This window comes from Rhea americana, unplaced genomic scaffold (genome assembly GCF_003343005.1).
Source record: "Rhea americana isolate MKP2758 unplaced genomic scaffold, rheAme1 scaffold_247, whole genome shotgun sequence".
Lineage (NCBI taxonomy): Eukaryota > Metazoa > Chordata > Aves > Rheiformes > Rheidae > Rhea > Rhea americana.
This window is the reverse complement of record NW_028186365.1, coordinates 469,079-483,670: the sequence shown is the minus strand read 5'-3', so window position 1 is coordinate 483,670 and position 14,592 is coordinate 469,079. Positions and strand designations below refer to the sequence as shown.

The 14,592-nt window shown below is 34.1% G+C and overlaps 1 protein-coding gene across 9 annotated transcripts in view; it reads right to left on the bottom strand.

Annotated features, from left to right (window-relative positions):
* CSPP1 (centrosome and spindle pole associated protein 1) overlaps positions 1 to 14,592 on the bottom strand; it is a 63,263-nt gene that overhangs the window by 12,414 nt on the left and 36,257 nt on the right. For 7 of the 9 annotated variants that reach the window (XM_085306769.1, XM_085306772.1, XM_085306775.1 and 4 more), the window contains 10 exons: positions 14,386 to 14,533; positions 11,256 to 11,408; positions 8,835 to 8,947; positions 7,924 to 8,073; positions 6,592 to 6,747; positions 5,777 to 5,881; positions 4,678 to 4,744; positions 2,982 to 3,102; positions 2,165 to 2,310; positions 1,157 to 1,297 (listed from right to left, as the gene is read on the bottom strand). In XM_085306769.1, the coding sequence (XP_085162895.1) occupies positions 1,157 to 1,297; positions 2,165 to 2,310; positions 2,982 to 3,102; positions 4,678 to 4,744; positions 5,777 to 5,881; positions 6,592 to 6,747; positions 7,924 to 8,073; positions 8,835 to 8,947; positions 11,256 to 11,408; positions 14,386 to 14,533 (1,300 nt within the window). Of the gene's footprint in view, positions 1 to 1,156; positions 1,298 to 2,160; positions 2,311 to 2,981; positions 3,103 to 4,677; positions 4,745 to 5,776; positions 5,882 to 6,591; positions 6,748 to 7,923; positions 8,074 to 8,834; positions 8,948 to 11,255; positions 11,409 to 14,385; positions 14,534 to 14,592 lie in introns of those variants that run through there. The other 2 variants (XM_085306778.1, XM_085306777.1) reach the window with 2 other exon arrangements.

Here is a 14,592-nt window from a genome sequence, read left to right as displayed (position 1 = left end):
ACAGGTAACAGAATCAGCCATCAAATTATATCCAACAGTAAGGAAAGGCTTCCAGTTTTTCTAAAACAATATGGAAAAGTAACTATTTTTCTTTAAAATATGTTTATTTTCATTCCAACTTCCAGTCCTATTACTAAAGCTTAAAAAAAAAAAAAAGAAAGAAAAACAAAACAAAACACTAAATAGCAATCTAAAGTTTCTCTTCATAAATTTAGTCAGCTAGTGTGGAATACAGAGACAAACTGATACTTTACTGCAAAGTTTGTATCTTATACTCAAAACTGCACTCGCTTGCACAGTTGCAACTATTAATTTTGGAAAGGCTGAAGCAGTTTCCATGACAGCTGCTTGACTCAAATATCTTTGAAGAACAATCATACAAGGGCAGTATCTCAAGTTGTCAGACTGATCATTAACTATTGTTAAGCTCTGGAGTTTGCAGCATGCAAGAAAGGGCCGCTCCATTTACTTTTCACTGTTCCTGCCATGCACAACAAAGAATATTTTGTTAGGATGATCTTTCTCAAGCAATACAAGCAGTATTTCATTCTGAAATCTCAAACAAGTTCTGCTCTCTTGCATGCAGTTTCTAAAGCAAAGCCTGTWTAAGAATATAGATTTCTGAAACAGTCTATGCAAGACTATGACAATTAGGAGTTCAGTTCTTTACAAGAGCTTTCAGTAGTCAGAAACATAGGAGAAGACACACTGACACCAATTTAATTGATTCACAGTTTCAAAACCATCTACTTTTTCAGTGAGAATTGAAAGAAATGTTGCAAGGATCTTACCTGCTAACACTTTATGCTAAGCCTAAACAGCTGAGGACTGTTTACTGCTATACAGTTTTGTTTAGGAAACAATAACCAAACAACTTTTCTATTGCCTGTGAAGCAGTAGTTTAAATCACATTCAAGGAACCAAAGAGAAGCAGTCAATCTTACTAATAACAGGAATGTCATTCAATTTTTTCTGTTTAACATTATTAAAAACACAGAATTGCAGCACTTCGGTGTTTTACTCTTTTGCACTGCAGTGCTGACAGGAAGTAAACCTCAAGGAAGTAAAACAACAGGTGGCAATTTTTCTTTTATTCTCACTAAATGGAAAACCAAAAAAAAAAAAAAAATCATTGAAAGTATCCTTCTTTCCTTACCTTCTGTTTCTCTCCTCATTCTCATTCTGTCAAGCTTCTTCTGCTGCTCTCTCAATAGTGCCTGCTGCTGAATCTCTAAGGTCTGATCATCTTTTGGAGGATCAGGATACATGTGCCTCAAGCCTATACGTGTATCAGAATCTAGTACAAAGACATGAAATTTAAATTTTGCCTTAAACTAATGTTTCTGGAAAATATTTTTAAAGGTCTAGCTACAACTCATAAGAAATACTAAATATAATAGTGATCATGACCAAGAATCTGAGCCACCTTAACAATGATTTCAAGGTTTTGCTATATAAAAATACATATTTGCTGGTAAATGAGAAAAATAGAAAGTTACATAGAATTGTGAAAAAAAAAGATTAAATTAACTCTGCCTTCAATCTGCAGTCTGCGTAGTATCAAACGCATAAGAAGTCCAAGGAACGAGGAGAGTCACCAGGTGAGTGTTCCGACTTGTAACTCMAGAGTAATGATGACCAATCTCCTTTGGACTTCATGAATGTGTCAGGAAAAAAGTCTAACTCCTGCAGCCCAACTAAGGAAGGAACTRGCAATTTTATGTGACCAACTGTCAAAGTGTTGCATGAATCTCTAATGAATAGAAGTTTATGATTATTCTGGGGAAGAAAACAATTATTCTATGTCAAAATGTCATACACTATCTAAAAGACCACATACTGTGTGCCAGAGAACAACACTAAGAAAATTCTGCCAGGCTGCTCATCACTTGAATGTCAGGCCGATGCAGTGACTGGCAATAGCTGCCATCTCATGGTGCAGTATCTATACACCAATAGTAAAACTGGGCATTTGTAGAAATGCACACACTAGAAGACATACTTTGTCCACAAAGTATGTTGTTTATGGGCAGTAAATGAGAGGAGGGTTTTTTTTTTTTGGGGGGGGGAGTGGGAAAGGGGGCCTTAATCCTGTGTAGTGGGATGATGGAGAAAGGAAGCAGATATTCACCTTTCTTCAACAGTAACAAGAAGATCTACCTGCCTTTGTATTTAAGTTCATTAAATTCCCATATATTCTGTATATTGACAGGATCTTGTGTATCCTTTGATGAAGGTCGCCTTACTGGAGCCTGCAGACGAAGCCTGGCCATTTCGAATACATCCTTTGGATTCTTCTCTCTTCTCCTCCTTCAAAGGTTTGTAAAGCAAGCAGTATGCAATTAACAACTGTAACATTCATGAGTTGCAGAGAAATATTAACAAAATTCARGTCTTTTACTTATATACTATATTTATCATTCCTTAATTAAAGCTATCAAATTTGTAACATGATTTTGAAAATGACGACACTGTATATTATGCTATAAAAGGGATGACCTATTTAAATAGAAAAAAAAAATCATTTTACGGAATGGAGGTAAAACTGATGATCTAGCGAGTCTTTTCCAACTAATTAGTRTGATTAAGTAATACATTCTAGAAGAAAACACAAGATTTTAAATAAAAAACRTATGATTTTCTAAAAGAAAGTACTTCTTCAGCACTATGCTATTCCCCAGATACAGCACTTCCCAGACACTTATTATAGCCTAGGAAAAAACGTAATGAGATGAAATCCTGCCTTAGACCACTGTCCAAGACAGGATACTGGAAAACCAGGTGTTACCAGTACAGCCACTCTTGCACTAAAATTAGCAAGATTGCTGGAGAAACTTGCATGTTAAAAAAAAGAAAAAAAAATAGTATTTTATAATCAAGTTTTATTTTTCTATTTTTTTTTCATGCATGCGTATTAGCAATACTAACACTRCAGGTACTGTGCAAAATCAAACATTCAGAAATGAAGATGAAAGTCTCACCGTGTAATCGGTATGTCATCATCACTAGCCACATTTAGCAGCTGTTCCTGTAGTCGCCTCTCTTCACTACGAAGCTGTTTCCTCATCTCTGATAATTCATTTATCACATTCATTCTTTCCTCTGGAATTTAACACCAATAATTTAAAAATATAAGYGTCAGGGACATTATTTGTTCCTCCTACTTCTACTTCTTAAGTGTAAGGTGAAAAAAAAAGATAAATTGTTAATTAGGACAATAATTATATAAACACAAGAATCCCAGCATTTCATATACTAGGAATWAGGGCAGAACTTGTATTTTGAGATACCACAAGGACCAGATCCCCAAAACAGCAGAAAGCCCCCAAACTTAAACAGAAATGTTTTGATGCAATTACAAACAAAAWTTTTTTTAATACTAGCAAGAAAATAGCCATATACTAATACTGCCAGTGAATAGCCTTATTCTGATTTCCTGAGACTAACATGTCTACACAAGCCCTCATGGAATCCCAGGGGCAGAAGACAGAAAATTAGGTGGTATCAGCAAGCACACAACCTCCTTTCCATTTCCTGATTCTTAATGGAGAATCTGAAAGAGGCGCATCGGTCTGCTTAGCAAAGTCGCTTGTTCCTAAGCGTTCAGGAGTTCCTGCTTCAAAGCACCACTACTTCCTATACGTATTTTTAGTATGGGCTTAGGTTAGCTTTTTAGATCTGCCTTAGGTTTAACACTAAGCTGCTTTTTTTGTGGACAGGACAGCATTCTCCACGAATCACAGTTTCCTGAACTTGGCATSCTTAACAGTTGCCAAAATACCAGATTATCTTTTAGGTTAGTTCTGATCCCAGAACCTAGCAGAAAAGTAAGGTTCTCAAATAGTAAGGCACTCAAAAACAAATATTGAATCATGTTTCTTTATCCCCTCATGACAACTAGTCTGAAACAAGCAACAGTAAGAGCTGTTTTAAGAACCATTTTCTTTTCCATTCAATGATTAAGAGGAAAATCTCCCCACAATGGACCCAGGTACTGACTGCTAACAGTTAACAAGTGAAAATAAAATTAGAGCTACTAACATTTGCAGGACATAAGATAGTTATTTTCCAGGCAATTTATGGTATTTCTTATCTGTAAAATAGCATCAGAAGAAAAATAACTGCTTTCCATCCATACATTGCTAATATAACTGACATTTGAGGTGCAAAGGAGGTTCTCCTGGTAAGTCTGAATTCTAAAACCACCACTAAAAGTAAAGATGAACAAGCAGAGGATTAGGCAGATTAACAAAGRAAAAAAGAATGTAAAAGTTCAGAATGAAATGCACTACACACTGTTATTCTGATTTATTACTCTGCCAATGCAAAACTCTTCCATATGGCACATTTTGCAGTGTTCTGATCACAGCCGTTAAAATCTGTCCTGACTGAAAGATTCTAGCACTTTCCTTGGAGACTTTTCCACTAGCAAAGTGTTTTATGAAATCCTGATAAAGTTACATATATGCTTTTTACTTTGTATTAATACTTGCAGTTATATTCATACAAACCATACTAATACACTGATAATATTAACTAATAGAGAAGAACACCTACACAAAAAAATACATGTTTTACAAGACAACTCCTTTGAAAGCAAGAATAAGAAGTGAGATTTGTAAACAAGAACAGTTTCATTGTAATATAAAGTGAAACTGCAATGAAGAGAATACCCACCAAATGCCCGCAACTGATTTCTTCTAGCAGGGACTGGTGGAGAAGGAGCCCTCGGTTGTGCAGGATCCTAGTGATTACAATTAATAAAAATGTTTTATCTCAAAGTAAGCAACCATATCAGACTATATATCACATTTCTTATTTTTTGTCCAGTTTTTGTTAACTACCACTAGTACTGAAGAAGGAACAGTAGCATGACCAGCTGTTAGCTCCTATRTTTTTTAAAATCTGATCTTTAATTGCATAAGCCAAATTACTATGATAATAGACAATATTTGGAGATCTGGACACAACTGTATCCGGTGCAGCAAAGACATACAAATAAGCTGACCTTCCAGAATATTCTTAGCATTTAGGGAAAACAACAGGTTTAAATAAGGTTTAAAGTCTTATTTAAAAGATTTTCTGAAACTGTAACATGAAGTATTTTGCTGAGTTATCACCTCTATGGTAAATTCATTTTTAAAATTCTCTGCCCAGTTCATATGGAAAGTTACAAAAAACAAACTTTCCTTTAAACTATTTCAAAGGGCAAAGGAAAAAGTGTACTATAAAAGATCAAATCAAGTAAAAGAACTGAGTGGTCTCAGAACCACTATTGTAASTCAAAGCCTTTGTGATGCAAAGGAGAAGGATGAAGTATATCAAGACTTGCCTTTCTGTACTTTGAGAAACAGAAATATAAACCAATATATTTATAACTAAGCATCAACATTACTCCTAAAGTTTGAAATAAGTTATCTTCTGAGTGAACATAATGAATTGCCAGGTTAGAAGTAAGCTTTCTTGTCCTAACCTTAGCATCCTTATACTCTTGGTAAGCTAGATAGAGAACATCTACACTCTGAATAAGGTGTTCATCACTAGACAAAACATGTATGTTAAAAATTTTGAAATAAGACAAACAAATTTTGTTCAACATTTTGGACAAAATAAACATTTTAACTTCTGACCTAGAAGGCTGGMTGATATAAAGACTATCTCCAGTAATTCATGATATTCCAGTAACAACTCGCAAATAGGAAAAACTTGGTAGGATTTCATATACCTTAGCATCTTAACTAAACCAGTAAATGTTGACTATAAAAAAAAATCACACCTGTGTGTAATAAGATATATGACTTTCAGCAGAGGAAATTCTCTCTTCTTTTCTTATTGATTTATTCTGAAGAGCAGGAATGACAGGAGAAGGTTGCCTTGAGAACTGCAAACAGGAAAGTAAGATTAAAACTATTTTCCTATAGATTCTAAATAAAATATTGTTTTGGAAAGGAAGAAGCTTATCAATATTTTTCAGTAGACAGAAAAATAGTTTTGTTTAATCTTTAATGGAAATATATTATTTATCTTGCTTTTAACCCATGCAATAATTTTATTGAGTTATTTCATTATTTTTTCTACCTGGAGTAATTTTAGGGCTCTTTTTCTTTTTTTCCTGTGATGCAGTTTTTAAAATTTATGTTTAAGTTATATATTCTCTTCTTCCAGCTTCTTCCATTGCATTTATCTACTTTAGAGAAATGTGCAGAAATATAAAAAGGAGTCAGTCCTATTTACTTAGATTGTGTCCATCAACATTCTGTCATGGATTTTTTATATGTCCCAGGAAAAGGGAGATAAAAGAAAAATAATAAAGAACACTTAAAGATGAACAGGCCTCTAAATAATATTAATTTATTTGTATTCAGACCTCAACATGTCCATGGTACTTCAGAGCAGATATAAAAATAAACCACAGAAGCAGCTTACTTAAAACTTATCCCATGTTTGCTAAATTTTTTTTTATGCAAACTTGAGCAGCAACAGACGTTCACATTGTAGTAAATTTAATTTTTCAATCAGCAGTCTTGTGTGTATTTGCTAGGTAAAAGTTARGAAGAAGTATTTGTATCTTAGAAAGTCATTGAAGCATACCATCTTTTTCTCCTCTTCCATCTTTGCAATTTTTTCTCTCTCATAATATTGCCTAAGTAGCTCATCTTGCTTTTCTTCTTCTTCTTTTTTCCTTTTTTCTGCCTCTTTTCGCCTCTCTTCAGCTAATCGAATTATTTCTTCATTTTTCAATCTTTGCTGTAATGAAAACATCATTAGCTCAGGAAAAAAAGACTCAACATTTTTAAAGTTTCAAATTCTCAAACAAAAACAAAAGGTAAAGTACACATCAAAGTGATTAGCATGAAATGAAAAGCRTATTTCATTAGACTGACATCAATCATTCAAATTAAAAACTATCCCATGCAAACACCAAACATCCTTAATCGTGTCTCTACTAACATCAGCTAAAACAAACTGGAGGAATCAATTCCAAAAGTTCAGATCCAGATAGAACACGCTGCAAACACGCAMTATCCTAGCACAAGCCCACAGAGAAAATTAGCCTCCTGTCAGTTTTACTCCTGTGTCTGTAAACACCAATGATATGTTTTCCATGCTATACTAGCCTAGCTCTGTTATCCAGGTAAAGATAAGAGTGATTCGACTAATTTGCGCACACAAAAGAACAGGAGAGAATAAGCTAAGTGCTCTCTCTCAGAAACCCTCAAGTCTTGCATCTTTTCTCATAAACATGCTGGGGAGTGAAAGATTTTTCGAGCTTTGATAGCCTTGTGCCCTTGTGTCCTAYAGTTATGAGAGTCTGAATTATGAAAATTCATTCAAAATTCCAAATAGGACAAGTACAGCTTTTTGGTTTGAATTAAATAACAACATTTACCTCCGTGAAAGACATTACATTTGCTTGACATTTTTCAGAAGTAAGTAGTATCACTATCTCAAAGATGTATCCTGGCCAATTTGGGGTTGGGGGGTGGGGGAATCATTCTGATATCTTTCCATATTGCTACATTCAGAATGCTAATAATTCCAGAAAGGGCTAGATTTAAGAAATTAGCAAGAAAACAGACACACACACACACATATATATATACACATATATATATATAACTTTCTTAATTTGGCAAAGCTTTTTAGTGTCCTCACAATCAATTTTCTTTATACTAAAGAGCACCAATATTGTTAATAAAACTACACTATTTTTCTTAAAAGAATTAACAGTATTTCAACTTGAAAGTATACCACTAAGATTGAGGAAAATGTGCTAATTAGTAATGAMAATTTTCTAGTTCTCCTCTGGTTAATATAGACTTTGTTTTTTTTAAATGAAACCTACAGGATACATCTCAGTTTATCTTCCTCTTCTAGAGGACACAAATCTTAAAACAAAGTCAAGATATCAAAATACCACACCTCCTCCTCTTTCTTTCTTTTCTTTTCCTGCTCATCTTCATATTCCTTTTGAATTCTCATCCTCTGTTCAGCTAGTCGTTTTTCTTCTTTTTCTTCTTCCATCCTAAGTTTTTCTCGCTCTGCTTCTTCCCTAAGTCTCTTTTCTTCAATCTAGAAAACAGAGCAAAAAAGTATTCAACTGTCAATAGCCAGCAATAATCTGACAAACAACATTAACCACTGTGATATTCTGTGGATTTTTATAATCCCTATTTGTGAAATAAAAGATAGTATAGAGCAACTCCAAGGGAAACGTTCTGTGCATTCTCTACTCTTTTGGTAGCACTGTATACGGAAAATGCTTGTAACATTACCYTTTTAAGAGATCCACATTAAATTATTGTGTAATATTCACACTCTAACTCATCTAACCCTTGATATTTAATTCTTGTGGCAGAAGATTATATTCAAAGTATCATACATAGACAGAAACTGCTGGAAGAATAATCAAATTTTATACACACACCAATAAATAATAATCTCACTGTTTTAACAAATATAATTTATATCATTTTGACTTGCAGAGGGAAAATTTTTTTCTTTACATATTTATGTATGTAAACTTTTATGTACAGTCTGAGAGCTCAAAACTGTATTTAGAAAGTTATTTTTAGAAGACAGACAGAATCTAGGTTAATGAAGCCAACTACTAATAGCATTGCTTTTATAGGCATTCATTACCTAAGCCAAAATCCGAGAGACTCAATAGTAAAAAGCTCTTGGTACACATCCTGTGTACAAAATTAACAATAAGCGGATAAAGTAAGTACTCTTACCAGTACTCTGGTAAGTAGTTTGATTATTTATTGATTTTAAATCCTATTTTTTTATTTTTATTTTTTAAATATTTGACAACTGGCATGAGCATTCACCTGTAGACGAAGAAAATTCTTGTATGACTCTTGCCGCTTAAGATGCTGTGGAGATGGTGGCTCACCAAACACATTACCTCGAGCAAAAGGAGAGGTCTGTGCAAATGTAAAACCTAAAGGTGAGGGGAAAAAATTTTTAGCTTTAAAATAGCTATGATTGAAGTTTTTAGATTGTCTGCCTAGAATACTCTCATGTTTTAATGGCTCAGTTAACAATGTTTGATTTAACTGTCTTTTTACAAAATAATACTTAAAGGATTTCAGGATATCATGAAACAGGTCATTTATTCTACTGAACAATCTACAATTGGTCTGAAAAAATGTAGTATCTAAAAAATTTGCTTTTAACTTAATTAAGTTAAATAATTAAGTTTTTGCATTTCATAGTTTTATTTCTTGCATTTAATCACACTTAACACATGGTTCTGTTCCTTAGATTTATTGAATGTTTGAAAACAGAATATTTATCTTTTTTTCACCCTTATGGAATAAATGTTCAGGTAGAACAGCAATGGATGGTACAAAAAAAGAAAACAAAAATGGTAAATAAAATACAAGGGACTTCAGAAAATTCAATTTTGCTAGTATAAGGTCCATTCTATACTATAAAGTTTGAAGTGTCAGGTGTCTTTCAGCTCAGCTACCTTTTCTACTGTATTGGAAGCAACATCATTAGCGAGAGGTTGCCAAGTTATTCTCAGCCCTGAGTCATGAATTCATCATAACCACACAGTCTGAAAAGCTCTAAAAAGAAAGAGTAACTCTGATACTATTCAGAAAAGCTTTTGCAGAAGAGGATACAGGAAGTGGAGGAAAAAGGAAGCAAGTATAGGAGAAGAAAAAGTTCTGCTGACTTTTCACCTGACATAATTTGTTCCTCCTTCATATCAAGTTTATACATCTTTGAGGTACTACTCTTTGGAGCAAGAGTCATGGTTCTATTCCCACACATTCATTAAAAATTTGACTATATTCTTAGCTGTTCTCATATTTCCCCTTTGCTTTTCCATATATGTTGTCTTAAGACCCAAATCAGATGTAAGCAGAAAAAAATCCCCATTTAATTCCCATGGGAATGCACATGCTTACTGCTACAACCTAGCCTTAAGAGTATGTGCTGTTTAAACTTAAATAACCAAGTGCRCATTGAGGTTAATATTCTTCTTCTTTCTATGAAATCATAGTTTAAATGCTTTCAAAAATATAACTAAATTTAAATATGCCTCTTACTGGATGTATTTATTTCATACAAGATAAAAACTACACAGAAAATTAGAATGAAGTTTATGTACCATTTAAAAAAGCATGAACACAAAACACACTAGTTACTATTGAATACATCCAGGTGTGAATTTTATGCCTATCAGCCACTCTCCTGCAAAATCCTCTTYAAGGGGAGAGGTAAAAAAATTAAAAGTAACAACCTGCACCAGGCTACTTAACTGTCTGACTATTCAATTAGGAAGTTCAAGATTGAAGTTCACATCTCTGGTATATGAACCAACCTCTGCATCTCTTGACCCTAAAAGGAATGCTCCAGCCAGGCAACAGTTTGCTGCTCTGCATTATTGCTTTACCAGTTTTGCTTGTTTCACTTCTTACTAAATGGTTAAATTTACAGTGTAGTAGGGAGAAGACAGGGAGGAGAAGGTGGCAGGGGTGACAAAATTGATTCTAGAGTCCGGACACTGAGTTGCAATATTGTGATGTCCAGGTCCATGCTGTAATTACCACCTAACTCTTTACACAGAAGTTCTGCCAGTAGAAAGAGAGGCAGCATCTAAATTGACTTTAGGAGACTATCACAGATCCTGACCATTGTCCAGCCAATACTGCGGACATATCTGGAGTACCACAGTGCTCTCATTTGGATATTTCACATACATATGGGGAGAGAGAAAGATACATTTGTTTCAAATAGCAAGTGAAAAAATAAAATAAAATCTGAAAACTTGAAGGCAGTGCACAGGCCTGCACATGTACCTAATTTATCTCTGTTTTTTTAAAAAACTTGGTAACCTCAATACTGTATTAATTTCATCTTAATTCATCATCATCCATCTGCAGACTTTCTTCCTTTTATTCCATCTTCTCTCCTTTTACACAGTTGTATTTCACTGTTTCATTTCACAGTAAAATACATACGTAAGAATATTTGACTAGTTAACATTGAACCTGGAAAACTGATGTACTAATCCTGACTGGTACTAAAACAATTATCATTACTGAATAGCAAATAGGAAAATACATTTTCAGTGCACACAATGACGACAATGAAGAACTTTGGGAAAGAAGCACAATACTGACTTACAAGTGAAGAGCACTAGCACTAGAGGACTGCAGGAAGGAAGTAAAGACAAGAGAATTTTGATCACTAAGACCTATGAATTATTAGAGCTATAACACAGTATTCTTAAAAACCTGCTATCTTATTTGTAGATGCTTCTGTGTTCTCAGGTCTTGGGGAGGCCAAACTTAGGTCAAGAGATACAATAGCCCTTTTATCTTCATATAGTCTTGCCTCTGGATTATGATACGCATCTTCATTCTGCTTGTGCATCATATTCAAGTCAGCTAAAGGAAAGGGGAAATAACTGTTTACAATATTTTATTCCCACAAAAGGCATGTTCACCACAGATTCTCAAAGTACAGGGATGTTTCAGCAGATTCCATTTTTTCCAGGCACACCAGCTATGGGAACTAAAGATTTAGGCAAAACCAATAATACATAAACTACAGGTGAAATGTCAGTTATCAAGAATTCACTGATGAAAAAAGTAATTGCTTATATATTTACTTTTTTTTTGTTGTTGTGTTTCTTTTGTCAAGAATGATTCTTCTCACCAAAGCAACCCCAAGAAAATGCTATGAAAAGGAAAGATAAAGAGCTCAAACACTAAAAAGACTGACAATTGTATATGTGTTTAGAAACTACCTCTTCTCCTATTTGCTTAAAGTTGTAAAACAGTTGATTTTAGCATTGCATCTTTAATACTAAATTTTTATTCTATTTCATTTCTATTAATGGCAATGACTGCAATAAACTGTTAATGTGTTTTTGGTTTTGATGTCTTCAGCAGTAATCCACGTAGGGATTTCATTACGTAAACAAAACAGAATCATTTAGAATTTTCACCAAAATTTGCATTGTACATATTAGTTATCATAAAAACCCTGATCAAAGTTATTAATGTCAACTAATCTTGAAATGTTCACCACACTACATCTAAAAAGACTCCTAAAAAGCAAACACAAACACCTACAGAGTTTTGGATTATCTCTTTTAAAAGTGCTTAAATAACTACAGTTATTCATAATTATCAGAAAAACACATATTCCAAGAACTTTAAAGCTATATTCTTCTCTGTAAAGAAGCCATTGCATATACCAGAGTCCCTAAATTATCTATGTACATGTTTTTCAATAGGATAAAAAGACAAATTGCACTGTGTAACATACAGACATGGCAGAAACAGCATGTTAYATGCTTGATGACATTTGACCCATAGCTTACCCATCAAGTTGTTAAACTATGGTGGGAAAAATAACTTTAAATATGTACTAGAGGAAAGCAGGCAAATCCTTTCTCTTGGTTCCTCATTTATGGACAGACATAGACTTCTCAGGAGAGGACTATAAGAAGCACAAGTCAATTTAAGTTACCCACAACTTCTTCTGACCCATCCACCTACACCATACCAATGGCTTGGAGAAAGAAGTGTAACCAACCCAGACACTTAAATGAAGTGCTTAGTTAGTGTGAGCACTTCTGTCCCCTCCGGAGCCTAAAGGCAAGATTCTAAAGTTATTATCTAGTCACACAATTAAAATAATTTATATATTTTTACATTTTTCCCTTCATCTTTTTTTAATCTCAAAGTACTTCACAAATTTAGCAACAGGCCACTTAGATGTCRTCAGTACTCTAAATATGTACATACACAAACTGTGATCCAGCAAGTTTTCCATACTTTGAAAATTCTTATATTTTATCATYGAAGCACTTATTTGAAATTAAAAACCTAATCATACTACAACATCATATTCTGATAATACTAAATTCAATTGGCTTCACATTAGAAATTTATATAGCTAAAGTTATAAATTCTCCTTCACTTTAAAAATTGGCACTTCTATTTGTTTTGGACTATAACTATTAATGCTTCTACTAGTGTAATTCAGCTTGCCACCAAATTACATAACTAATCAAGGAATCTGACTGGTACCACAGCCAGATAAGAAATGTTTTGTTTCAAAAATCTCATTTCACTGCTATTATTCTGCAGATTAATTTGAAACATTCAAATTCATTGAGGGTARGTAGGAGGAGGAATGGAAGTTCAAAGTCCATTAGATTTATGGTTTTAACGTGCTCTAAAAACAGTTATCCTCTTGGATAACACAGAAACATGAAGGAAATAYACAACACTGGGATTAGTCTCATCTGATGAAAAGTGCTGCCTTGCTTTAAATTTTATGCTYAGGAAGTCCACATTGAGCCCCAATATCACATCAGCTCTCAGATAAATCCATCAGTTGTACAGCCAGTACAGCTCTTTTCTTGATGAGGTGCTAAAGGCAAGAACRAAGAGAGCTAGCCTAGGCTAGCACGGGTAATTATTGCCCTAGTGTGACACTTGAGGGTGTTTATAACTCAAATCAGGGGATCAAACCTGAGCATGAACTGCGCGGGATAGAGAGCRTATATGGTTCAACAAAAGAGAACCCTTGGCACTGGAGTGAATTTAATGTTAATAATTTCATTTTGATACAACTAATCTAATTGTGCCTWTTGAGTACTGTTTAATTTTACAAAAAATATTGTTGCAGGGTCTCCTATAGCAAYAGAAACTGTAGCTCTTCCAATAACTACCCAAATTCAGGACCCAGAATCAGGAATTTGAATTTTAAGCTTACATCTACCACTAATTTATTGGATGGTCTGATAAATCACTTGCCTAGATTATAGCTATCTCCAAGCTCATTATCCCCTCTCATATAAAAACAGCACTTGGGGAAACGAAAAGCCTTAGAAATCAGTGCTGCTGACTGACTGCTATTTATGTGTCCATCTACCAGCAGTGTTACTTGGTGAGATCTAACATTTCACTTAGTTTTATGTATTTGTCCAAACATAGTCTCATTTTGCATTTCACAAATAAGCCAAGACATGATTTTTMAAAAAAATATTATTCCTGTAAAACATTTAAATTAAGTCCTCACAACAGCAGTCTAGCACATTTGCATTGCAGCCATTTCTAAGAGCTTGCTTTCTTTCTTCTCCTTTTACTATTGTTTCTTGTCTTCATTGATAGTTGACATATCTTAAGCTCCCCATATAGTTCAGACTGTACCATGCAAACGATTCCATTAAAATCAGAGTAATTACTTAAACATTCTTACAGTGCACCTCTTTGAAACAAGTATTTCTATTTGCCAGTAAAGTGMTACCAGTACTACAACAGAGGGAATAATATGTTTAAATAGCGCTTCACAAGGGTAAGAAAACACCACTCTTAAAAAGACAATCTGTAATTTTGGCAAACATACTTATTAGATTTCCTTTTGCATCTCTGAGAGGAGCACCACCACCGCCTTTTCCCCAGGGATTGTAATTCCTCATTTCAGCTTCTAACTTGGCTTCATAGCGTTCCTTTTCTTCCCTCTCTTGCCTGCGTCGTTCCTCTCTCTCTCTTATCTGAAAGCAAACAAAAAGCAGTCACAGCAGAAATATACAGATACACATTGTAAGACTTC